The 27676-nt window shown below is 36.0% G+C and overlaps 2 protein-coding genes across 5 annotated transcripts; both read left to right on the top strand.

Annotated features, from left to right (window-relative positions):
- The first annotated feature begins 894 nt into the window (after positions 1 to 894).
- LOC126587676 (tryptophan aminotransferase-related protein 4-like) lies at positions 895 to 26748 on the top strand. 4 transcript variants are annotated; one of them, XM_050252767.1, is made up of 6 exons: positions 11295 to 11679; positions 13709 to 14006; positions 14189 to 14481; positions 14584 to 14864; positions 18285 to 18528; positions 26534 to 26748. In XM_050252767.1, the coding sequence occupies exons 1-6, from the start codon at positions 11387 to 11389 to the stop codon at positions 26535 to 26537; spliced, it is 1413 nt and encodes a 470-aa protein (XP_050108724.1). In that variant the 5' UTR covers positions 11295 to 11386; the 3' UTR covers positions 26538 to 26748. The 4 variants fall into 4 exon arrangements, with proteins under 4 accessions (XP_050108725.1, XP_050108726.1, XP_050108724.1 ...); XM_050252768.1 differs by lacking the exons at positions 11295 to 11679; positions 13709 to 14006; positions 14189 to 14481; positions 14584 to 14864; positions 26534 to 26748 and adding exons at positions 895 to 1221; positions 1385 to 1682; positions 2348 to 2637; positions 3070 to 3350 and having other exon boundaries at positions 18285 to 18777; XM_050252769.1 differs by lacking the exons at positions 11295 to 11679; positions 13709 to 14006; positions 14189 to 14481; ... (1 more) ...; positions 18285 to 18528; positions 26534 to 26748 and adding exons at positions 896 to 1221; positions 1385 to 1682; positions 2348 to 2637; positions 3070 to 3350; positions 3531 to 4038.
- On the top strand, positions 19676 to 26748 carry LOC126587675 (tryptophan aminotransferase-related protein 3-like). The gene is made up of 5 exons (XM_050252765.1): positions 19676 to 20628; positions 24873 to 25173; positions 25269 to 25561; positions 25757 to 26037; positions 26290 to 26748. The coding sequence occupies exons 1-5, from the start codon at positions 20336 to 20338 to the stop codon at positions 26535 to 26537; spliced, it is 1416 nt and encodes a 471-aa protein (XP_050108722.1). The 5' UTR covers positions 19676 to 20335; the 3' UTR covers positions 26538 to 26748.
- Positions 26749 to 27676: the final 928 nt, after the last annotated feature.

The raw sequence follows: 27676 nt of genomic DNA, 5'->3' as shown, positions 1-27676 counted from the left end.
ATTGAACACCTTCGAAAACGAGTGTGAAATTTGAGAGAGAGAGGACATGAACAGAAGTGAAATGGTGGTGTTATAGATGGAGGAAGAAAGAAGTGACAAAGAGGTAGAGAAAAGTCCAGGGAGAGAAAATAAATGAGTGGGAAGAAAAGGACCACTAGCGTGATTAGAGACGAGTCAAAGCGGATTTTCTCACTCCTCTTGTCTTTTTGGTTTCAAATTTTTTTCCAAGTTTGAAAATGGAGCATGAGAACGAAATTATGAGAATAATCAAAGTTGTTTCATTATCAAATTCACAATCTCCACAATTGAGAGCGCATTTTTCAAGATAATCCGACCCGACATCTCTCCATTCAACTGAAGGGATGAAGAGGAAAGAGATTTTTTTTTTCTTTTTTGTCCCGGTCATTTTATAAAAGGGTAAAATTGATACTAAATTTTTATTAAAAAATAGGGTGGATTAATAAGACAGTGAGGTAGGTTTATCATCACTCATATCTTTTAATACCATTTATACGAATGAGGATCTTCTCCGGATTTTCTCTGTGAGGATACCGGGAATCCTCAATCACGTCCGTTCATCGTACATCGTGCGACTAATTTCGTTAGGTACTGTTTATATTCAATTTCAAATAAAAAAAATTTCATTAGGTACTGTTTATATTCAATTTCAAATAAAAAAATTTATAATAATTAATGATCGCACGATGTACGATGAACGGACGTGATTGAAGGATGTTCGAGATCCTAACAAAGAGGATCTGGAAAGGATCCCCATTCCATTTATACCCATTACATTTTTCTTTTTTTGAAAATATACCATAACATTGTATAGGCGTCGGCACCATAGTAAAAATGGTCAAACCGCAAACCCCATTACTAGTATATATATGGCAACGATGCAGGTAATATATAAGAGAGCTATAGGAAAGTAATAAACTAAGCATATATGGCTAAGGCACAAAGCTCCTACGCTGTTATCCTGGCATTTTCTTTACTTGTTAATCTATTGGTATATACGCATGGAGAGCGGGAACTGAGTTGGAGCAAAAGAGCAGCACAAGAAGCTGAGCAGGTGGCCGCCATCTCTTGCTCAGGCCATGGAAGAGCCTACTTGGACGGGTTGGTTCTTTATGGAATCAAACCTGTTTGTGAGTGCAATCCTTGCTATGGAGGCCCCGACTGCTCTATGTTTTTAACTGATTGTGCAGCAAATGCTGGAAGGTCACCCCCCCCCCCCCTCTCTCTCTCTCTCTCTCTCTCTCTCTCTCTGGAGCATGAAATTGAGCTCTTGAAGTGTTTTTGTATAGAACATATAATCTTGGGTGTGCTTTTTCTAATTTACCATTATATATATATATATATGACACGTAATGTTGTTCTGCAGTGGGGATCCATATTTCTTGGAGCCATTTTGGATGCAACGTGCAGCTAAAAGTGCAATTCTAGTAGCAGGGTGGCATAGAATGGGGTATAGCTTTCCTGATGGTTCTTACATATCAACGCAGCTCGAGGCGAGCATCCATAAAGTACATGCCGTAGTTGGAAACGCGGTCACTAAAGGAAAATATATTATTTTTGGTGCTGGCTCAACCCAAGTTCTCAACGCTGCAGTTCACGCACTTGCTCTTGAGAATAATTCCTCCTCACCTGCAACTGTTGTTGCTTCAATTCCTTACTACAGGGTTCGATCTTCTGAATTTTAATCAAGTGTTTTTAATTTTCATTTCTATGTTACAGATAGAGGAGAAATATATGAGAGGAATGAGGAAAATAGAAGAGGGGGGAGGATAGATGATGAGAAAGATGTAGAAAAAATATACGACGAAGAGCACACCTAATAACACTAAAACAAAAAACAGTAAACCATTTGAAGTTTCCATTTTTTTTCACTTTTAAGATATCGTTTTTATTTTTTTCTTTATTTCTCATTGTTCTCAACACTCTTCTCCCCTAATTCCTCACGTATACTTTTCCCCTATCTGAAACAAATAAAGAGAAAACTAAATGGTCATCAAATATATCCTTAATTATATTAACGACAACTTTTGGACTCGTAGTTTGATCTTGATTGCAATCTGGTCCCCATAGTTTTAGTTTCAGTCAAACTCTTCTAGGTTAATGTTGGTTAAGAGTTAAATTTTGGTTTATCTTTAGAAACGGTCTAATCATCTGAAAATCATATGTCCAGTTTTATACTGTAAAAATTTGAACGAACGGGTTGTATTTCTGAACTGAATTGAAGCTAATAGTAAATTACAAGACCTAACTGAAGTCGAGGTCAAAGTACAAGAGGATGAAGTTTGGTAATTTACTTCTATTGTAACAAGTTTGAATTTGATGCATACAGCTTTACAAGACACAAACGGAATTTTTCAGATCAGTGGACTATCAGTTTGAAGGAGATGCAACATCATTGCAGAACATTTCAGATGCAGGCAACGTTATTGAGTTCGTAACCTCACCAAACAATCCAGATGGGAAGCTGAATAAGGCAGTTCTTCAGGGCCCCAATTCCTTTGCGATCTACGATCGTGTCTATTATTGGCCACATTTTACAGCGATTCCAACTGCAGCAAATGATGATCTAATGATATTTTCACTTTCCAAGCTCACTGGCCATGCTGGTACAAGATTTGGGTACGTACCTAAATTCATATATCATAAAATTAGGGTGGATCTATCCATGCATCCCTGTCAATTTAAAATAGTTTAGCGAAGCGAAAACATAGAAAATTAGGACGTGCAGATACAACTAGGTAAACAAAAGCCCTAGTCAAAGTTTGGGGACAAAGTTAGTCATTTTAAAATTAAAGGGCAGAGATGTTAATGATGATTATTTTATGTCTTTAACAAATCAAATTCTAATACTATAATCAATAATTTATAATGATGATTATTTTATGTCTTTTAACAAATCAAATTCTAATAGTATAACTCAATAATTTATCATTTCTGTTTTTCTAGTAACATTATTTACTTAAGGTATTTACTGTTTTTCGTTGATGAACCAAATTAAGGAAGCTTACTTCAGTTAACTACATTTTGCTTGGAATGTTTGCACTTGCGCAGATGGGCAGTGGTAAAGAATGAGTCTGTGTATCAAAGAATGACGGAGTATATGAGTGAAAGCAGCAGTGGCATTTCTCGGGATGCTCAGCTAAGGGCTTTGAAACTTCTGAATGTAGTTCTTGAAACTGGAGGCAGGGAAATCTTTGAATTCGGATACGACACTATGAAGAACCGCTGGGAAAAATTGACCAACACCCTGTCTGTTTCCAATCGCTTTTCTCTACAGAAAATTGAACCCCAATATTGCACTTATTTTCAGAAAATTAGAGAACCCTCACCAGGTAACATCTTCACTATTTATACAGTTATATACCATGATTTAATAACAGAGAGTAGAAACTGTGAACTCCACCCCTTTTAATTTAGTATAATGACAGATTTCCAAACAAGTTTGATAATTACTCTTTTCAAATTGCAAAAGTACTTCCAAAACTTTTACCATTTTCTTATTATATTGGCAGCTTATGCGTGGGTGAAGTGCGAGAGGGAAGAAGATAAAGATTGCTACAAAATACTGGAAGAAGCAAAAGTTAATGGGCGTGGAGGTAGCGTGTATGCAGCTGAAGAGCGCTATGTCCGTCTCAGCCTAATAAGGAGCCAAGATGACTTTGACATACTAATTCAGCGACTAACCCAGTTGGTCAAGGAATAAAGGTTGGAAGTTCAAAGCAAAATAAATGTCAATGGTTACATATTGGTGAAATAGTTGTAAGCCCAACTATTTCTTTTTCAACTAGCATGTTTCTTATCCTCCGAATGTGGAGCTGCTTTGTTTGATTTTCAATAGCAGCTAGATTTTATATTTTTACATTGATAGCATTTAATGCTATATATGCTGTAGTATGTCTTGTAAATTCTCTATAAAAGGTATATGTGTGTATACGTTTTAAATTATTCCATTCCAAGTTGAGATGGTTCAGCAATAAGAGTTGTAACTCTCCAATATATCAAAGTGTTTGTTTCCTAAAATACTTGCTGCTTCTTTTATTTATTTGGTCCATGTGCTTTGGGAGTTCTAGTGAAAGGTGTGATATAGTGTGATATAGTTTGTAAACTTATGACCCACATTTACCTGGTATTAGTTCATACACTGAATTCCAGTGTTCTAAAAATCGGCTTAGGCCCTAAGCGGTAGTTTGCCGCCGCGATTAAACCAAAATCATTGAAGAAATTGGCAAGGGTATTAGGTGGCGCCTAGACAGGTGCTGGGTAGGCTAGGTAGCCTCGGCGACCGCCTAGGTGGTCACGCTTTGATAAGAAGTCAATTGCAGCGTCTTTCTTCCGCTGCAGTTTGGACGACTCGATGACGGTCTTGACAATTTCAATCTGCAATTGCAGGGTAAAAAAATGGGGCGATTTGTTGGATGAGAGAGATGACCTCGATCTGCAATTGCAGAGTAAAAGAAGTGCAAATGAGGAGTGGATCTATAATTGCAGAGTTGAAGAAGATGGACGGCTTGGATGTGGGGAGAGAGAGAGAGAGAGAGAGAGAGAGAGAGAGAGAGAGAGAGGTAACTACGATTGCCAAGAACAAATGGGTCGGCGGTAGGGTAACTAATGAGTTAGGGTTTTTTTTTAGTTAGGAACTTAGGTGGCAGTTATTTAAAATTTAGGGACTATTTTTTCTTTAATAAGAAAACAAACCTAATTCTTCTTTTAGTGAAAAACAAGGCCCAATAATGATAAAAACAAATGGCCTGACTAAATGTTACAAAATCAACATAAAACGTCCTAAAATTTTACACATATACTTAAATCCACCTAGGCCCTGCCCGGCGCTAGGCCCCAGCTGACTGCCCAATTAACATCTACCGTCTTTTAGAACCTTGTTGAATTCCAACAACCAAGTTATGCAAACAATGTGTTAGACCTCAATGAGCCATTGGTTACAGCTTAAGGAAAAGTCTTCTCTATTGATCACCTTTACGTTCTTTCACATTCATTAGAAAATAATACTATGTATTAAACTTAAGATTAAAATGAAAAAAAAAATTGTGTAGTATCTACTCAATTGTATCAGGTTGGCACTGATAACATGTGTATGATGAACGTTCTTTAATCACATTTAAAGTAGACAAGAAAGTGTGCTCTATGATATATGGTAGGAGACATTTTGTGAAAGGCCTTTGTGGTGTAGAAATATGACTCCTAATATGTGTAAAATTGACAAAATGGAGAGTAGTCTAACTTTACACATAAGTCTGTGTAAGTTCATTTTTCCATCAATGTGGGATTTATTCTCAACATGCCCCTACCATGAGTGGAAATTTTTTAGTCAACACATGCACAACAAAAATGAGGTGACATGGCTAGCGTGTGCACCATTTCACATGTGGGATGATGTGTGTACGACTTCTAATAGACTGATGCCATGTAGAAATATAACTTCTTATATTCATGTGTATAGGATAATACAGTGCATATAGGGTCACATGGATTCCTATTTAAGTAGGAACCCTACACCAGTTACAATAAAAAAAATTACATTTCCATAAAGTGAGTATTACATAGATGATTCCAAATTAATTTCATTTAATCTACTAGTAGGCTTATATGTGATTGGTCTGGAGCCAAAAATAATACCAAAAATCTAGAAGGCAACACGTGAACTTTTTCTCAAGAAAGACAAGATTGCCATCACTAAATGGGCAGGCTTCTCAGATACTCCTACGCGCAACTCAACATCCCTGAAAGTCCAAGCAGCTAACTACGATTGCTCAAAGCTCCCCTTCTCGTGGCATGGAAAAGTCAAAGGTACTAAAGATAGTGTTAATTACTAAATCCTATCTTTAATACATTCCTAAATGAAGACCAACTCAATCAAGTAAGGAATCCCTATCACAATCGATTAGGGATACTTCCATCGTTATCGGTCCATTACTAGACCTCACATCTCCCAAGCAATTCAATATGCATTTCAATCGCATGTCACAACCATTTCCAATATACAAGTCAAATCATATTTCACTACATCATACCAATCACTATGCTTCCAACATTATATCTCAATTCATAGCTTGTAACATATCAAGGAATCACGAATCACAATATTAATATTTAATCACGTTAATCAATCAGTGAGATAGCATATCATTTCACGAATTTAATTAAAGAACTCTACATAATTCCCTATTTGAGTTATGGATAATAACATGATAATTCTAATTTGTATTCACAAGATCCATCGTGCGTAATTCCCATTCACTTGAATCTAGGATTCTAAGATAACCTTATGGAAATGAGCAACAACAAGGATTCTGGACTACATAACAGAATCAAAATATCAAACAGTTTCTCATAATTTACCCAGACATGTCGCATGTGAAATAAGTGCCTACATCATGGAAATGGTGCATCGAGCAACCAACAACCCGGATAAGCTGCAAAGCTCGTGTGAGCGACAATAATACAAAGTATGTAATAATAATGATGAAACCAACCATCAATCACAGTTTATAAACTTTGAATATAAATCATTCATAAGAAATTAATACCAAACCTTTGCAAACTCCAAAGGAGTCACATAGACATCCAACGACTTTTCTAAATCAAACTCAAAGTTCTTGAAGCCAAAATTCATGGATACACTCAACATAGAGCTAGAGAGACGTCGTTCGGCCGAAGCCTACGCAAGTAACCAAATAGGAAATGCCCACTCCCAAAGCGGATCAATCAAGCAGAGCCACCCATGAGAAAGTAACCAAGTAGCAGTGACCTCCTAATGCGAATTAACCAAGCAGAGTCACTCCTACAGCTGTTAGGAAGTGATCACCCAATGCGGATTAACCAAGCATGATCACTTTTAAGCATACATGGCCATAAGGATCGCCCAACGCGGATTGACCAAGCACGATCCATATATAGTATGGTCCCCCAAAGCGGATTAACCAAGCAGGACCATTAGTGACCCCTCAACGCGGATTAACCAAGTAGGGTCAAGATAACCAAGTAGGTAGTGACCCCCCAACTTGGATTGACCAAGTAGGGTCATCGAGGTACCAATGTTACATGGTGGTATCAAACCAACATACAACTTGCCTCCTACCTCCACACTTATGATTTAAAACATGAGCACATACACCATCCATTTATGTATTTCCCATCTAGGTTCCAAAGCATTGTTTCGAATTATTACTACAAGCATCCATCACCTCGATCAACTCCTATTCTCAAGTATATGCAATTACTAAATGCATCACTTCCGACTCTAGTCTTAATTAGATTACTTGGAACTACTAATTCACACTATGAGATCCAAGTACTATTTTGGTTAACTTGAATTAACATGATCAAAATAAATGTAACATTTGAATGAAAACACTTAGAGAAAATAAGTGAAGATGCTACTTACAAATATAGATATACCTGTATAGAAAAGCCTTGGCAGTTGGTGCATATATATATCCAGGGATATAAGTAAGTTCTTTTGAATATGCATACATAGATATATGTATACGGTAAATAAGGAAACAAATTCATCCCTTCATTAATTTATACATACATATAAGGATTCGTTCAACTTCAGACATAAGCAGAAAGGTTTGATAATGCTAAACCAATAAGATGGAATCAATATGCTCATCAACAATGGCTATTCACTGTCATCACAAGGATAAAATATGGACCACGTCTGACTAAATGTATACTACAACTCTAGCAAAATTGTACCAAATATGAAGAGAAACAATTTCACATTACGGGACAATATAATTGTCGATTCCCCATCATCAACATTACATTAATGCATTCACTAACTTTAAAGCAACAAATGCAACATGATAAATGGGTAATTTTCAAATAAGACTATAGATACATAATGTTAACCATCAACATTTCATACATCGGATGTCACACATCGGGAAATTTGACCTTTTCCAAAAATTCTCAAATTTTACAGAAATAAAGATCTCAACAAGTAGAGTAAACTTTATACCTGTGGCCAAGTCCAATTTGGCTTGGAAGGCCCTCAGATTGGCTCGCACATGTCAAAAACCCTAAGGTGGGTGTTCTTCAATTCGGCTTCCTTGGTGTTCCAACGCCCCTACAACTGATTGGGTCTTGATCTTGGATCCAAGAGAAATTGATCAAAGGTGATGGTGAATGGTAATACTCACCGGAATGACGAATCGCCGTCGAGAACCTCCTGGTTATTCGGTGGAGTTCTACCCGAATTTGGCCTTAAAACCCCTTCAATTTGAGCAAATAAGGTAGATGAGAGGTTGTGGAATAAGTTGCAGGTGGTGGAGGGTTGAGAATGACCTGAAAAAATGGTGGAGATTGGCCGAAATTCAACCGGGTTGAAGTCGGGTTTGTGGGTGCACGGGATGACGAAAATGGAAGGGGGAAAACCCCCTTTCTTGTTTCTTCCCTTATTGGTCCTTTTTCAACCTCTAAAAATCTGATTTGGTCCTCTTTTAACCGATAACCTTTAACCCACAATCTATAGTTCACAACTTCAAATATTTGTAACTATACCGTTATAACTCGGACTCGCAAACAGCTTTCGCCTATGTGTTCGTGGATTCGAGATCTATTTAAAAACACTAGCTAAAACTTCGAAATGTCAACGAAAGATAAAGATTGATTTTGAAAATTCAAACCTGATAACTATTCAATTTAATTTCCAAAATTTACATAATTAAAATTAAGTAATAAAAATGACGTAAATGTGAAATACGAACTTAAACTATGAGATACACAATGAATAATGAAATTCCAGGGACGGGATTTCACAATTATTCTACGTCTTACAGGATGCACATGTATGCGTATTATTATATGACACCTTAATTATATTTACGGCCATGAATAGTATTATGTTGACTAGAATTATCGATTTACCGTTGCATGATCGTATTTATGTTAACTGCACATCATGCATGCTACACTGATGTTAGTACTTGTCCGGCCCAAGGCTAGCCTGTGTATGTTCACATCACAATGATACATTCATTTTAGATCCATTGTAGATGTCAGTCACGTCCTAGATTGCTATAGGCAATTAAGACGCTTATGTGATGCGTTAGTCTTCACGTGATTGTAGTACTAAAGCGTAGATCATCATTACACCCAGTCTTGTTTATGTCAGAATATCTCTGCATGAGCTCGTATGTCAGCATTGATATTATATGTTTGTTATGCAAAATACTATGATCACACCATATGTTTTATGTTTTATAGGTGAAATGTTGTGATTTACCGTATTTCTGAAATATTACTGTTTACGTAATTGTTTTCATACTATATGCAGTATATAAATTTGGAAACTATACTTGTCTTACGGTGAGGGGTTACACATTTTGGAAAAGATTTTTACAAACATTATTTTCAAGCACACTCACCTTTTTCGCCCCTCTAGGTTTTAGTAGCAATGCTCTTGTGTCAACAAGGATTTCTGGCAAAAGATTTTATAGGACATTACTTCCGATGGTATACATCTTATCCTAATTTTACTGGACTTTACTTACGCTCTGACATCATATGTGAGATGGGTTCAATTTTTACTCATATGTGCACTCTTCCATTTAGTCATTTTTAGGTTTAAATTTACTCATATTTTCCACATCACTATACTTTATGACTTCGTCACCTTCTTAGTATCAATCAGCGTAGCTCGATTAAAAGTTCAGGTGAACATTTCGAGTCGAAGTGTGTCGCCTAGTACGGATTTAAACGGGCAAAAGCATTGCTCTAACTAAGGAGCACAATAGGACCAAACTCACAAATCCACACTACAATCCATGTAGGGCCCAAACTCAGAAACTCACACTACAATCCAACTCAGAAACTCACACCATAGCCATATTCCATAAAATAAAATATAAAAGAAGGAAATTTCATAATTAAAACCAAATTCTTCCCTTCAATTGCACTGTAACCAAGCTACAACGGCACCATGTAGAATAAAGTAATGCTCACGTGGTGGATGCGAACGACCTCTGTTGCGGACACATAATTAGTATCTTTCGGTTACACACCGGAAGGATTGGCGTGGGAATAATTGGGTTGGCGTGGGAATAATGGGAATAATCAATATTCTCAACCTATACTTGGTTTTGTATGAGATGATTCATTACATATTAGATTCCCAAAACATATATATATATATATATATTAGAATGGTCTTCTTCTATTTTAACATCTAATCCATGTGATGTATTTCTACTATTTTTTATTTTTCAGTTGTATGACACCGTCTTGGTAAAACTTGAGAGAACGATGAAGATGAACAAGGGATACTAATCTGATGTCATGGTCTATTCCGAAGTGTAGATTTTTTTTCCTTAGGAACTGATAATTTTTTTGGGAAATGATATTTTTGTGGTTTATATGTTACTAGCAGGTGTACCCGCTCATTACTGCAGGATTTGAAATAAAGTTGAAAGTGTAGAAACTTTGAAAATATAAGTGCCAAAAAAATATGTTTATATACATATATTACATCCATGTGTTCAGGTGTTCCTTAAAATCATATGTAAGAAAAGAAAGTTAACAAAATTGAACAAATAAGATTTCTTCCATTAAAGACACCTAAATGTGTAAATCCGTTAATGGCGAATCCTTCATTTTGTAGAACAACATTTAACTTAAAATCAAAATAGAAGGAAAGCTAAAAACAGAATTTGATCACTCGGGATTTGAATCACCCTAAATTGCATATGAATAAATTGAATGATATATGATACCTATCTATAGATGAAGGCAACTTTGTAATAATTTAACCGTGCCAGATTTAACTTTGTGAGAATTTTACTGTGGTAAAATTAAGAGAGATAATATTTATTAGAGATAGAAACGAAACGGATGCAATATATCACACAAAGAATATATATAAAGAGAGGAGGGAGATAGTGATCTTATTGCTTTCCACTTTTGATCTGGTGTTAGTCATAAGGTTACATGGATGCCTCTATTTTTAGGGCATTTGGCCTGACAACATCTTTCATACAAGAAGAAAATTGTACCTCACTATGACATTTTCATCAAATATATTTAATAGTTTTCACCAAAGTCCACATTGGTTAGTTTTTCGACACAAAACACACCAAAGTTCACTTTAACTAGCTTTTGTACAAAACACGTGTAGCATTTATACCACATTTCATAACATATATTAAATTATTGGAGTTGATATATATATATATATATATATATATATATATATTATAATTGAAAGTGATTTATAGCCTATCATAACATTTCCATCATTTTCTCTCTCCAAATGCTTTGAATTTGTCATTCTCATATTTTCTTTTGCATATATAAGGCTATATATAAATATATGCAAGAGAACCTGAGAAGCAGAAACTAAATTCATATGGCGCCTAAGGGAAAAAGCATCTATGTTGCGAGCTTTTCTATAATTGTTAACCTATTGTTCTGTCTGTGTGCCTTCAAACTGTATGTGGAAGGAGAGTGGAAATTGAGCTGGAGCAGAAGAGCAGCAGAAGAAGCTGAGCACGTAGCAGCAATCCCTTGCTCAGGGCATGGACGAGCCTACTTAGATGGCCTAACTCTTGATGGGAAGGAAACTGTTTGTGAGTGCAATTCCTGCTATGGAGGCCCTGACTGCTCTTTGTTTTTAACTGGATGTGCAGCAAACGCTGACGGGTACCCCTCTCTCACTCTCTCACTCTCTCTAGTTTGGGATATTGATTCAGTAGGGGTTTTAGATCAGTGATTTACAAACAATTAAAATTTCGTATTATACTAAAACTTAAAATAAATAAATCTTTTTCATTGTACGCTCTCAGTGTTTCATCTGAATTACTAGATCATCCCAAAATTTAAATCCCAACTGTAAAATAAAAGGCAAGGAAGAAATTTAAAAAAAGAAAGGAGCTATAGTTTCTTTAAATCTATATCAACGGACTCTGTTTTTCAGGTCTTAGTGAATATCGACCATGAATCTGAGACCGAAAATGAAAAAAAACTAATAAAAACAAACGTATACTTGGCTATGATTAGAAATTCTTGCTCCTCTTTAGAGTTTGAATAGTCAAATATTATTTAATAATAATGATAAAATGCATGGACCTCTTGAAGTTTGGAATATTTTTCAGAAACAAAGCTCCTACCAGGATTAAGAATTAAAATATTAGAATTAAGATTAAAATATTTTTTCTACAACGCAGACAGGAAGCTGGAAGAGGGTCCAACATTTATATACAGGAGTTTTAACAAAACACTTATAGTATTGTTCATTTTTAACAAAAAATTACATTTATTCCCTGGTACTATTCATTATACCTTTAAAATAAATTTTTATTAAAATAGAAGTTTTTTTAGATTTTTTTATTAGTTTTGCTTTATATTATATGGGTCTTCTAAAATGAAATGTTGTCTTTTATCAAGTAGAATATTTTTCTTTTGGCTCGGGACCCCCTTTTGCAAATGATTCTCCTACTGATATTATTTAGCATTGGGCCCCATATAACTGGAACATGTGCTCCTGAATGAATGAATGAGGATCCTCTTGAGATTCTCTTTTGGAATCTTGAGAATCTTCAAATTATGTTTGTTCATTGTATATCGTGCAGTTAGAAATTATTTTAAATATTTTTATCTAAAATTAAACATGAATAATACATAATGAAAAATAGATGCACGATGTATGATGAACGGATACAATTTGAAGATCCCAGAATCCCCACAAAAGAATCCGAAGAGGATCCTCATTCTGAATTAGTGATGTTTGATCATGCCAAGTCAATTTTGGGCTTCACCAGTCACTGTTTTTGCAACTGCCGAATGAGACCCAACAATATCTTCTCTTGATCCTCTTTGTAAGGATTTCGGAGATCGTGTCCGTTTATCTTACATCACGAATTCTCGAGATCCCACAAAGAAGATTCAAATTTAAATGAAATGGCATTTAATGAAAAATGGTTGGTTGAAATTAGGCAAGCCAATTTTTTACACACTATTAATCGGATATGAACATTACGGAAATAACAGGTTTCGAGTCAACCTGATAATGAATCGAGTTGTTCTTGAAGAACCTATAACATATTGGGTCGTTATCAAGTCACTTAATAGGTGACCCGATAAGATATCGTTTTACATATTTAGACATTAGGCATGATAATTTTTTACATGACCTGTTAACCTAACATGAAAGACACGACCCATTAACAAATTAGATCGTTATTGGGTCACTTGTTAAGAATTTGTTAAGATGGGTATGACACAAACACGATCCGTTTGTCATGCCTAATTGAAATTGAGGGATCCCTAGAAAAAAGAAAGAGAGATTATATTCACACAACCTCTTAATTTTTTTTAATATTTTTTACACACTACTAACACTTGATAGAAAAATATTAAAAAATTAAAAAGATACGAGAGAAGTGATTTGATGTGTGTGAATATAATTTTCCAAAAAAAAAAATTATACTTGGGAATGCTTTTAAAACGAAAGGATTACAAGTGTCAAACAGTAATCGTAAGGGTACAAAAAGTTTGCTTACAAAGAAATGAACCAAGTGCTATATTTTTTAGAAAATATGCTACAATTTAATGATTAGAACAATTTCAATTAATATGTCACTCCAATTAAAGAACTGTTTTATTGGGAGTGAAACATTACCAAATGGGTAGAGGAAATGCTGACTAATGAGCCTTTGCATTTTTGTTGCAGCGGAGACCCATTTTTCTTGGAACCCTTTTGGATGCAACATGCAGCTAAAAGTGCAATTGCAGTAGCAGGATGGCATCGAATGAGTTACAGCTACCCTGATAAATCTTACGTGTCAGCAGAGCTTGAGAATCACATCCGCACAGTTCATGCCATTGTTGGGAATGCTGTGACCGAAGGAAGATACATTGTTTTCGGTGCTGGCTCAACCCATCTTCTCAACGCTGCACTTTACGCGTTGTCTTCTGATAACTTCAACTCCTCACCTGCAAGTGTTTTGGTTTCAGTCCCTTATTACAAGGTTAAATCTTACTTCCGAAATGTCGACATACGAAATTTAAAACGATTGTACCATCTATGATTTAAACAATTGTACAAACGTATGATTGTCAGTTTTGATGGTACAAATTAAAACAAATAATAATTCACGCATATGCTCTGCCAATATATGTATATCATCATTTTGACATCGAGTTTTAACAGCTTTATCAGACACAAGCGGAGCTTTTTCGATCACTTGACTTTAAGTTTGAAGGAGATGCGGCCTTGTTCCAGAACATCTCAGATGATACCGCAAACGTTATTGAGTATGTTACCTCACCGAACAATCCTGATGGGCAGCTGAAGAAGGCAGTGTTTCAAGGCCCGAATGCCAAAGCAATCTATGATCGTGTATATTACTGGCCACATTTTACAGCTATTCCAGCTCCAGCAGATGATGATCTTATGATATTTTCAATTTCTAAGTTCACTGGCCATGCTGGTACTAGATTCGGGTAATAATATGTTTAATACACAAAGTTCCCTGTTTAAGTTTTGATTAAGCCTCAAGTTGAAAGGAGGACAACAGTGATACATTAATATTGTGCCTTGTGCAGGTGGGCAGTTGTGAAAGATAAGTCTGTGTACCAAAGAATGGAAACCTACCTAGAGTTAAGTAGCTTCGGTGTTTCCCGGGACTCTCAGCTAAGAGCTTTGAAGCTTATGAATGTCGTCCTTGAAACTCGGGGCAAGGAAATTTTTGAATTTGGGTTCAACAATTTGAAGAAACGCTGGGAAAAGTTGAGCAATACCCTTCAGTTGTCAAACCGGTTTTCTCTGCAGAAAATTGCACCCCAGTACTGCACGTATTTCCAAAAAACTAGAGGACCTTCACCGGGTAACATTCTCTCTACACCATCATATATATCAGAAAAAAAAATTGCTTCCCCTAGCTGAGTATTACGTCTACATTACCTTTCGTTGGATAAAATAAATCAACCTGGGATCATTCAACAGCATTAAGTTATGAGAAATACTAAGTAGACTCTTTTAAAAATAAGACTTTTTATAGACTCTCTGTCACCTCATGTTTTTTGCACAACGTTTTACAATGTTGGCACGAGAATAAACATTAAGCTGTAAGGTATTAGAGAAATCCATAAACAGTCTCACTTTGAGAGAGTGTTCTTAACATCTCTCTTATGACGTGTTTACGAAACGGGAATGAGGTAAGTGGAATTGGAATTGCATTCCTTCCAACACATTTATGTGTTTACTTGTATTTGGAGAACGAAAATAAAGGTAGGGTCCACCCAAAATGGGGAATTCAATTCCGGTTTTACCCGGAATCCGATTACCAAGATATAACTGGTAATTGAATTCCGGAAGAAAGAATCAAACTTTTCTTCCTAAAGTGCCCTTGTACTTCTTTTGATATCCCAAAACACCCCTGCAACTTCAACACTCTTGCTTGTCTCTCAGTCGACTCCCTGCAACTTCTTCTCTGATTCCTCTTTGTTTCGCGACTTGGGACTGGAGCTTTCAAGGTCCATCTTCCTCCTTGCCTTCAGTCAGCTGTTGTTTATCCCAAACCCAATTCATGTCCCTATGCTTATATATTCTCATTTCGATTCTTCGATCCGCCGACTCCATGGTTAAAAGCTCACTCACTGCCTCAACTAGGAAACTCAAAATTGGGGTAAAAAAAATCAAGGCTGGGACATGGAGGGAGGGAGCATGAAAACTTATTGGCAAACATGGGGTGGGTTGGCAGCATAGAAAGATTTGTTAGAAAGGAATAGGTCAGCAGCAGAGAAAGATGGGGAAATTTTAGAAACTTTTTAGGTTGGGAGAAAGATGGGGAAGAGAGGGGGAGACCAAGGGTCACAAAAACAAATTGGAAAAATGAAAGAATAAAATTTTTACTACAAAATAAAATAAAATTGTTCTCTCTACTAAAAAAAATGAAAGAATAAAAGTTTAAAAATAATTAGCATATAAAATAGATTAGTTAAACTAGGGGTCAGTTTTCATTCTGATTCATGTGAATGAGTAAACAGATTATATAGATCAATGTCATTCATACTCCGATTCTAGACAGTTTTAGTAAACAACTTCAACAGTAATCTGATTCTGATTCCACCTCATTCTAATTCCTCCTCAATTCAATTTCTCTTAATCTGATTACGGATTAGTAAATATGTCATTAAGTTATATTTTTGCATGTGTGCACGCACACATACATTTACCAATATAATTTTTTCATTAAATTATTTTGGATAAATTACATTTTACCCTCTCAGGTTTGGATGTAATTGCAACTTCATACAATATCTTTAAAACATTTCAATTTCATACTTTAATTATCATTTCATTGCAATTTCTTACATTCATTAGTCAAAACCGTCAGTTTGACTATTAAGTGATGACGTGACAAATATGAGACCCACATGTTTTGATGATGTGGAAAATTAAAAAATTTAAAAATTTAAAATCGAATTTAAAATAAAACTAAATTAAAACACAATTTAAAATTACAAAGTGGCCAGCCCACCTTTTTCTCCAACGGAGAGAGATGGCATCTGCCACTTTCTCTGCAATTTCAGGGAGCAGCAAGGTCTCCTCTTCCATTTCAGTGGGCCGCCTTTCTCTCCCCGCAGAGTCGCGGTCTCTATCTCATCTTCTCTCGATCTCTCTCTCCGCGGGGAGCGCGGATTTAATTCCACCGTGTGCACTGGCGTAAGACGATGTCGATGGAAGGGGATTGGAGTTTACGAACACCGGCGATAGAGAAGGTAGGGAATGGAGCTGCGGTGTGACCTATGGAAACCGAAAATTTGAGTCTTTCCGGAGAATCGTAACTGTACGAATTGGACGAATCGTGCAAGTGATGAACACGATGAAATTTTTTGTCAAGACCTTGGAAGTTACCAATTCCGAGAGCGAAGTACTAGTGATTGGTAAACCAAAAGAGACAGCTCCACTGAGATAAGAAGCGACTCGGACCCCGACGAGAGCACCGCCGTTCACAACACTCTCGCCACCATCGAGAATTTGATGGAGGTGAAGCACGGAACATTCCCCAAAAATCTGAAACGCAGATCTTTCCCCAAATTAAAAATTCCTGTGAATTTCATGGGCGGACGACGGGAATAGAGAACTCCTTACCCTGAAATTTCCGAGGGATCCAAAGGCGACGAGACGTGCCCAGATGTTTCCGATTTTGGATTGAACCCAATTTTTACATCTGGGTGGATGCCATTGCCATCTCTCTCCTTGGAGAAGAAGGTGGGTGGGCCCCTTGTAATTTTAAATTTTGTTTTAATTTATTTTTATTTTGAATTTAATTATTTTAATTTTTAAGTATTTTTATTTTCCATATCATCAAAACATTTGGACCTTATATTTGTTACGTCATCACTTAACTGTCAAACTGATGATTTGATTAACGGATATATGAAATTGCAATGAAATGATAATTAAAGTATGAAATTGAAATATTTTAAAGATAATGTATTAGTTTTAAAGATAATGTATTAATCTTAAAGAATTTGAAAAAATTGAGGAATTAGAGGGAAGTGGAGATATTTCGTAGTGTATTTTAAACATCCACAAATCTCACATCTCCCCAGAGATTTTGAAGGAATTGAACCAAAATTTTATATGGAATCTCTACAAATCAATTCAACTCCATAAAAATCTATGGATTTATAAATCCATTAAAAACTCTCAAATTCCCAATTGAATACATCCCCTAAAAAGGGAGGGGGTGGACTTAGCCTCACAATAGGCTAGCTTCAAATTCACATTTGGTGAGAATCGAACCTAAAACCTCTCACTTACAAATGAAGAGGAATACAACTAGATAAACGTGAAAAATAATTTTAAATTTTTTAATTAAATGCATTATTTTAATTTTTTGCAAGCTTGCAATTGTCGCCATAAAAACTTAAATTCATAAGAAATAACTTGTCGGTCATAAAACTTATTGTTGAGGTAGAATAAAATCTCTTTTAAAAAAACAAAATTAAAACCCAAAAATCATCAACACATAGACACTTAAGGCTAGTAACTGAAACCTTATCAATAGATAAGCAAATCATATCTACATCACTTCTGCAATATGTATCAGAACCCTAGCTATTAAGTGACCGTATCATCTCACTATGGTAAGTTTTTTAACATGAAAAGATGGACAACGAATATGTGGGTTTTTCCTAAATTCGAATGAAACTAGGGTTGATATCAACTTTTCTGTATAACATTTGGCCTAGCATAAAACAAGCCAAACTTCCTCTAATATTTATATGCATGGCAGCTTATGCGTGGGTGAAGTGCGAGAGGGAAGAGGATAAAGATTGCTATGGAGTTCTGCAACAAGAAGCGAATGTTTATGGTCGCAGAGGTAGCTTGTTTGGTGCTGAAGATCGATATGTTCGCCTCGCCCTCATAAGAAGCGAAGACGATTTTGATATATTGCTTCAGCGACTTAACCATTTAGTCTTGGCTGAAATGAATAGCAAAATAATTATTTCTTCTCAAGTAGGGGGTCAATACGTGAGCTAATCTGCTACAGGGAAATATTGCAGAAATATAGTAGAGCACTACTCGTGCTCCCTTCTGTACGCTTGCAGAAGTATAGGAGAGCACTACTCGTGCTCCCGTATGTACGTCTACATATAGCGGTCACCATTTTAGGTCTTGTTATATCTACTTGTATTTCTTGTTTGAATGTTGGACGTTGACTCAAGTTTCAATTCTTCATTCCTCCTTGATTACAAATATAATGTACTGTGGTATTGCTTTCTAAATATGTGATTCCTTAGTTCATATATAGAATAGATTATGCTACTTTTTTTCTTTGTCCTTAATACACAGTTACAATGCATAATGCATTTGATTATATCAATTAACATCATTTAAAGTCTTTTTTATGATTGGCTCTCTTCGTGTAAAAAGAGTTGGTTAAAAGAATCTATTCTTTTATTCAACATCTTGAGTTTCATTCTCCCGCTTCCAATATTATTGTACCAAAAAAAGGGTTTTTTGAAATGTTTATGAGAAATTATACATCTAATTCAAAACCTAAAACTCGTTTATATGCTTCTCGAGACCTAAAACTCGAACTGATAACATTGTGCAATATCCCCCTTCGTATGTTCTTTTGGCCTCTCTCAATACTGATGAAACTGTTGATTTATTTGATATATTTGATTGATTAAACGATCTCTGATTCGAATGAAATCTGGTATGAATAATCTTCAAATGAAGATTAAGATATTGAACGGTTTGGTTATGATTTTCTTTATAGTAAATATGCATTATTTGCAAGTGGATGAACGAATTCATCCCCAAGTAATATTCTATAAAAACACCCCATAGATTAATTAACATCTAATGATCTTATTGAGAGTATAATCCCACATTAGGGAAACAAGGGATTTTATGTGCAAGGGCGGAGCTAGGTAGAGGGCTATACTAGGCTCCATGCCGGGAAATCTTATACTCTAATTCATTTTACCTTATATGAGTGAGAAATCTAAGATTCGATTCTCGCCAAAAACAAATTTGAACTTCATTATTGTTAACCTATTATGAGGTTAAGCCCACCCATTCTCCTTAGTATAGATAATATCGTTTTCTTTAACTTTGAAAATCCTATGCCATCAATTCCATTTTCTATTCCCCATCTTTCCCATCCTCCACCACCTTGGCTTTCCTCAAACCCATCTGATTTCGGATCTGTAGCCATTTACCTTAAACGTATCTTGACAAGATTATCTCAGGATGTGCGTAGAGCTCCGGTGCAGGTGATCACACCACCACCTCTCACGGATCGAGAAGTGTGTTTTACCCCAAACTCGGTTTGGGTGTTTACACCACCACATCCCATGGATTTGTCTTCGACGACTTTGTTGTCTTCAGTGACTTTGTTGTTAGTGAGTTTTGTCACTAGCTTTCTTTGGTTCGTTGCTACTGTTCCGCCATCTATGGTGCTTTGTGAAGGTTGTTGAAGTGTCTTTCTGTCATTTTTGAGAATTGTTTGGCTGGATTTTTTGGGTGGAAGTTTTTCAATGATGCATCATTCACGTTCGCGCGGAATAGTGTTTTCTGTTTCGTTTACTGCTTATGGGCTCAAACTTTTGTTTTGGGAGGTCCAAACTTTCTTTTGAGCTTTTCTTGTAATTTGACCTCAACCGTAGTAAATTTTAGTGTGTTTTTGGTGTTAAATCTACCGCTTTTACTGAAAAATAAAAAATAAAAAAAATCGTCAATTTATCATTGTCGTTTCTAAATCTGTTTTACATTACATGATTAAGGCTCTATAAATATTGCAAGAGCCTTGGAAGAAGTTAAAAATATATACATATGGCTAAAGCACAAAGCTTCTACGCTGTGTGCTTAGCATTTTCTTTAGTGTTTAATCTATTGCTGAGCTTCAGACTCTATGTGGATGTGGGTGGAGATTGGGAGCTGAGTTGGAGCAAACGAGCAGCAGAAGAAGCTGAGCACGTGGCAACCATCTCTTGCTCAGGGCATGGAAGAGCCTACTTAGATGGCCTAATTCTTGATGGGAAGGAACCTGTTTGTGAGTGCAATTCCTGCTATGGAGGCCATGACTGCTCTTTGTTTTTAACTGGATGTGCAGCAAACGCTGACAGGTTCTTTCTCTTTCTCTCTTTGTACACTCACACTTACTGTGCTAGTTAATTAGTTTAGTTTAAAAACCCTTCAGGAAATCTGAACGGCATAGAGGTTGCGGTAAATGCTAGGAAGCTTCTAATTCAGAAAATTGAACTCAAGAGTCTCAGACGCATATGGCCGACTAAGAAAAAGAACTCGGAAATCATAGATAATCTGTTTTTCCGGAGTTATCAACCACCACTTCGAATCAACAGATCTACTTCAACAGCTCTAAATATAATCTGTTAAGATTTAGAGAGTCATCTACTTCTAATCATATTGATATTGTCCCAATTAGAATCGTCGTTACATCTAATTGTGTTGGGGTCATCAAACCTAGTTGGGTAGAGGGTAGTCAGGTCTGGTTGGATTAGGAGGAAGCCGCTTGATACCATATAAATATTTGAAAATAGCAGTTCACGATGATCACACCGATTTTACTTCAACCTAATCATATACATAATTTAATATAAATTAAACTTTATCACAAAAAGTCTCATTATCACAGTGAAATCATTCATTCTGTCATTCTTCACCGAACTCATGTGACCAGAAACAAAAATATTCAAATAATTTATCTTATTAAAATGCAATGCTTTAGAATATTTCCATTGATAGAGATTCAAAGAAGCAGACAAAGACTAGTGGGCGATAGATACAAGTTACCTTACTCAACTACGACCTAAAATGTATCCTTTTCTATGCTTTTTTTTATTTGGTTCAAAAAATGTATCCTTCTCAAACTAAATAAATAAGTCGCCGGTCATCATCACAGCAAGGTGAAGGAATCTTTTCTTTTGTATGGTACGTGTGGAACGGATCTTTTCTCTGGAACTCCACAAAATGAATTACTGTTGGCCCAGTACGCTATTCCCACTATAAAATCAATTATTGATGTTCATTATGTCATGTATTACGTCAGCCAAACAATTCCAAACTTTCTATTTTTCTAACAATCGATATTCTCTATGTTAAGAGGAGGAAGGATTGATCTCATAATAGGCTAGCAATAATGTGATTTAAATTCGTAATTTTAAACTTTTTATATAGTAATTTTAACCTTTTATTATATTATACTAAAATAATAGACACACCATATTTTTATCATATGGGTGTAATCTTTAATTGATTATAAAGTTGTACTAAATTTTCGCAGGAAGAAGATTAATTTTTTATTTTTTTACAAATGATAGCGTAGTATTAAAATGTTAATTGTTAAGGGGCGAGAGAGTTGGTGTAGATTGAATATATACCATAATGCATATGTATCATTGTTTCCGTTACTGCTATTAAACTTGACAAAACCTAAAACTGCATTCTATCACCTCTCAGACCATGTTCAACCCTTAATTCAAAATTGGGGCTTTTAGATCTAGATCCAGAAACATAAATTGTTTATAGGACTGAGTTTAATTATATAATTACAAATTTTTATTTCTTTTATGATCATTTTATATTTTCTAAAATATTAAAAATCAGATAAAATCTTCTAAAATCATGCATTTTCCAACAATATAAGATCTAATTAATATCTTATTAAAAAAAAATAATATACTAACATAAATTTATCTGCAAAACATTATACCCTAACTCAAGTAACAAATATACGAATTTATATTATACCTATAAGCGAGATATGAAATGTAACTAAAAGGTAAAAAAAACATAATATACGTACAAGTAAGACACAATAATCTGTAATAGGTTGATTATAATAAAGAATCTGTCATGTAAGTAAATAAATACCATTAACTTGTCATATAGGTTGATTATAAGAATTCAAAATAAAATCTATAATGGGGTTTAGAGTAGGAAGAAGAACAAGAAATAACAAAAAATATTAAAAAATAATAATTAAATAGATAATTACGAAGAAATTTGATTTTTATATTAAATTTATCATTGAAAAGCTAATTATTGGTAATAAAATAATTAAATTTAAGAAATTAGACATTTTAATAAACTGACCTATTCCTACATTGGTTCAAAAAATTGAACTTATATCCAACCAAGCCATTTGAAACCATTGGGCCAAAATAATCCATGGGGAAAAATAAATGTTTGGGCTAGATTTCATTCAAGAATTAAGGGCCCGCCATGCATGTCGACACGCTGGGAAAAAAAAGCCCATCAAGTTTGAAGCGTTGCACGCGACAAAGCTGACAGTCGTTGGGACCCAGCGCTGCAGATTTGTCGGCCACTAATCATGAGTCTAACAACTCTTTCGACCATCCAACAGCTACAATCAACGGGTCGTTGATTGATCCAACCGTCTAGATTAAAAATAATATTTATTATTACATTAAATCAAAGGCTGTGATTGAATATGAGCATATACAATGGTAAAAAAAATTTGACATCCTAATTTTATATTTAACGGTTAAAATAATTAAAAATATATATTTAACTCAAATTTCACACTAAAATTCTATAATTACATATGTATATGTTTAAACATCCACACAATTCTTTCGTTTTTTTATTTCTACCGACTTCCCAAAAGTATTTCATTCTATTTCTAAATTTTTCAAATTGCCAAAAGATCATGTTAGAGGACCTAATTGGTCAAGTGATGAAAATATTGCTTGTTATTTGGCATGAGTTTCTATTAGCGAAGATGATGTTATAAGTACAAACAAAAATGCGAAGGAGTTGTGGGCTCGTATTGTTAAAAAGTTTAATTCAACCTCCAACACCAAACGGCCCTATAAAGGTCTTTGTGGTCGGTAGAAGATTATCAATAAAGCATACACCTTTCTAGAATTTAAATATTTTAAGGTTAAAATATTCATAAAAATAAATTAGAATAATCGATAAAATATTATTTTTTAAAAAGTTCAACAAAAAAAAAATTAGGCTAGAATTATTCTTTAATTATGTGTGGCTTAAATTTTAAGGCATAATCAACGAAGGAAAACAATTGTTTCTAGATTATGGCTTAATTTTTTAAGCTCTAACCAAAAGGGTTGTGCATGGTCTTAAGGCTCGTTCCGTCTAATTAATATTAGTGTCGCACACCCAACTCCCAATTCTATCAGTGGCGGATCCACAGTGGGGTCAATGGGGTCGCACAACCCCTTGGAAGCCATGGAAACAACCTTAGAGACCCTTTGGAGCTGCTGGTGCGACCCCTTGGCTGCACACCAAGTGTTCGACGAAAGGTCTGAAAGAACTCCATGGCGAAATTGTACGGATTTGTATCCACCATGAAGGAGGGAAGGTCTCGGCTTGTGAAAGATAATGGCAAACCTGGTAATTCTATTGGACATGGAAGGACATTGTTTGTACCAGAACTAGTATTATCCCGGATGAGATCTTTGTACCCGTTAAAGTAATAGTAGTAGATGTCAAAAACCGTGGCTGGCTGAATCCAAAGCAGCACGCGTGGGAGGTGAAGTTCATGTGCCATCCCTGCCAACCAAGGGAAAAGTAATGAGTAGACTAGGTAAGTGTAAGGGTGACCCTCGTTTGCACTTGCGACTACAAGGTCGGTGATGGCTTGTGCTTCGTGGTGCCGCAACTCCGACATGTAGTGGTTGATGTTGTCACCGGGCTTAAACCCGTCATCGTACCCATCAGAGAAGGGCGCATAAGTCAATCCATCTGGAATTGAGCCATTGCCTATGTGATGATGAGCTGAGAGACTGGTAACGAAGGTGACATGCGCACCTGTAGTGTTGATAAGGTGCTTGGCGTATTGGAGGGAAGGGTTGATGTGGCCTTGAGCCGGATATGTGACAAGTAGAAAGCGGTGTTGCACCATGGCAGCGCATGTGATTGCGGAGGTGCGCGGTGGAGCGTGGAGTTGTAGGAAGTAGAATAAGTAGACTCGATGAAATGACGATATGCATGTCGTTTCTGTTAAAAAAAATTTGCGCGCTGCGCGCGCTATCCTTATTGACCCCTCAAACATTATTTCCTGGATCCGCCACTGAATTCTATCATCTAATTCGGCTTCTTTGTGTTGTGTGGAGCTTTGGCCAGCCTTATTTTCACAAAGCATATATCACACCTACAAAGTAGAAATTTGGGAAAGGCTTTCAAGTGAATCAAATCTTTATTTACGCAAAATAGCTCAGTTCTTACGGGATTTCATTAAGCTGATTTTTTTTTTTCATGCAAAACTTGAACAAACAGTTTTGCAAAACAAATTTGGAATTTCTCTGGCATCTTAACTTCATTCTCTAAACGCTCAAATTCCACCAAAAATTGTTTGTTGCAGTGGGGACCCGTATTTCTTGGAGCCTTTTTGGACGAAACATGCATCAAAAAGTGCAGTTTTAGTAGCAGGATGGCATCGAATGAGCTATGTCTTCCCTGATCAATCTCGCATCTCAGCAGAGCTTGAGAGGCACATCCGCGAAATTCATACCATTGTCGGAAATGCGGTCACTGAAGGGAGATACATTGTTTTTGGAGCTGGCTCAACCCAACTTCTCAATGCTGCAGTTAACGCACTGTCAACTTCCAATAACTTCAACTCTTCACCTTCAAGTGTTGTAGCTTCAATTCCTTATTACAGTGTAAGATCCGACTTCTGAATTTACAGCGAGCAAAATTTTTAATGAATAAAACTATTTAATATTGATATACATGATTTCGATGTGAATTTTCACAGCTTTACCAAATGCAAACGGAGTTTTTCCGATCAATGGACTATATGTTTCAAGGAGATGCCGCCTTGCTGCAGAACACTTCGGATGCTACTAAAAATGTTGTTGAGTTTGTAACCTCACCAAACAATCCAGATGGGCAGCTGAAGAAGGCAATTTTTCAAGGCCCGAATGCTAAGGCAATCTATGATCGTGTATACTACTGGCCACATTTTACAGCAATTCCTGCTCCAGCAGATGACGATCTCATGATATTTACAATTTCTAAGCTCACTGGCCATGCCGGTACTAGATTCGGGTACTTAACATACTAACCAACATTTTCTTCCACTTTCTCCCCACCCTTAGTGTAAATATATCGTTGTATAAAACAAAAACATATTCTTCCACATCCATTGAATTTTATAGTGAGATATTCTGCTTGAATTTTATCACCCTAAACCCTAAGTAAAGCCCCTTTAGGTAAATCATATTAATGTTTTGCCTTGTGCAGGTGGGCATTGGTAAAGGATGAGTCTGTGTACCAAAGGATGACCCAGCATATACTCATGAGTAGCTTAGGTATTTCTCGAGATGCTCAGCTAAGAGCTTTGAAGCTTCTAAATGTCGTCCTTGAAACCGGAGGTAGGGAAATCTTTGAGTTCGGATACCACACTTTGAAGAAACGCTGGGAAAATTTGACAAACATCCTGTCTCTGTCAAACCGCTTTACTCTTCAAAAGTTTGAACCCAAATACTGCAACTTCTTCAAGAATATTAGAGAGCCTTCACCAGGTAATGTACTATAACTCATCCTGTGCTTTTCGAAACATGCTAGAGTACGTGTGTGTAGGTTACTTAATTTAAGAATTCCTGTATAAACATAGGACGTTGCACCTTTCAAAGTTAATGAGAGTTTAATGTTCATGATGACATATTCTATTGTAAACACCGTACAGAAGTGCGCAAGTGTCTGCGTGTAATGATTTATCGATTTGGTGACAGAAAAAGTGAAAATTATGTTTTGACGATCAAATGAATTTGCAGCCTATGCATGGGTGAAGTGCGAGAGGGAAGAGGATAGAGATTGCTATGAAGTTCTGAAACAAGAAGCGAATGTTTATGGTCGTCCAGGTGCTGAATTTGGAGCTGAAGACCGATATGTTCGTCTCACTCTCTTAAGGAGCCAAGATGATTTTGATTTATTGCTTCAGCGACTCAACCAATTAGTCTTGGATGAAGGGAAGAGCAAAATAATTATTTCTTCTCAAGTAGGGGGTCAATATGTGACATAATCTGCTACAGAGAAACATAGAAGAAATATAGTAGAGCACTACTCGTGCTCCCTTCTGTACGTTTGTAGAAATATAGGAGAGCACTACTTGTGCTCCCTTATGTACGTCTATATATAGCGGTCACCATTTAGTCTCGGAAGAAAGACAAAGCCAACAAACCATATGTAAACCATTTGATCGCAAAATAACCACCCCACAATCTTTGTGAGCATTTGTTTTTCCTGCAATTCTCTTAAACACAATTTCTCAGTTCTGTCAACATTTTGGTGCCCTAAACATGCCACGAAATAAAGTACATAATCAGATCAATATACAACCTTTGTCGCTTTGAAGTTCTACAAACATATGGTGCATATTTACCGCGTAACGCAAATGGTAAGCTCCATAATGTAAATTTTCCTTGTGCCTTTCGTCTGTGTTTTATTGTGCGCAAAAGAAGGTAAATAACATCTACATGCTCCATTTTCTTCAAGGACAGTAGTTGTGATGACATTAACATGAAGCACTAGTATACTAGCCAAGGAGAGGAAAGCAAACTTACCTGACTGACTAAAATCACAGGCTCAGTAGCATACATGATCGTCAACCAGGATTCAGGTGAAATTGTTAGTTTATAAGTGTATTTGCTGAAATATAATAAGAAGTCAGTTTTAAATATCAGCCCTTGGATCATAGTCCAAGTGTGCAGCTAAGATGTAATCTTAGATTAATTAATATTTCCTCTTGCTACATGTGCTAAGTGTGTGCGAATGAATGAAACAGTGTGCAGAGTTCGTTTCTTCTTCCTCAAGCTGAATTCTCTCACTCTCTCTCTCTAGATTTCTTACTCTCTTCCTTTCTTCAGTATTTATAAATTAATTGAAACACTCATACAAGATCATAGTCTGTATGCTAACATGGCCTCAGAGCCAGGTTTGATCAATTGACACTGGGCGTTTGGATCTGTGAAGAGTGTTACCCAGAAATCGTCGATTGTGATCTGAGTCTAACATGGCAGGATCGGGTAGTAGTGAGGTGAGAACACAGATTTTCAAAGGTGATAATTATGAGTTCTGGAGTATTAAGATGAAAACGATTTTCAAATCTCACGGACTGTGGGATCTGGTTGAGAAAGGTTTCGAGAGGTCAGATTCGAAGGA

This window comes from Malus sylvestris, chromosome 10 (genome assembly GCF_916048215.2).
Source record: "Malus sylvestris chromosome 10, drMalSylv7.2, whole genome shotgun sequence".
Lineage (NCBI taxonomy): Eukaryota > Viridiplantae > Streptophyta > Magnoliopsida > Rosales > Rosaceae > Malus > Malus sylvestris.
The sequence above is the reverse complement of the archived record's forward strand: the minus strand, read 5'-3'. Positions and strand labels throughout refer to the sequence as shown.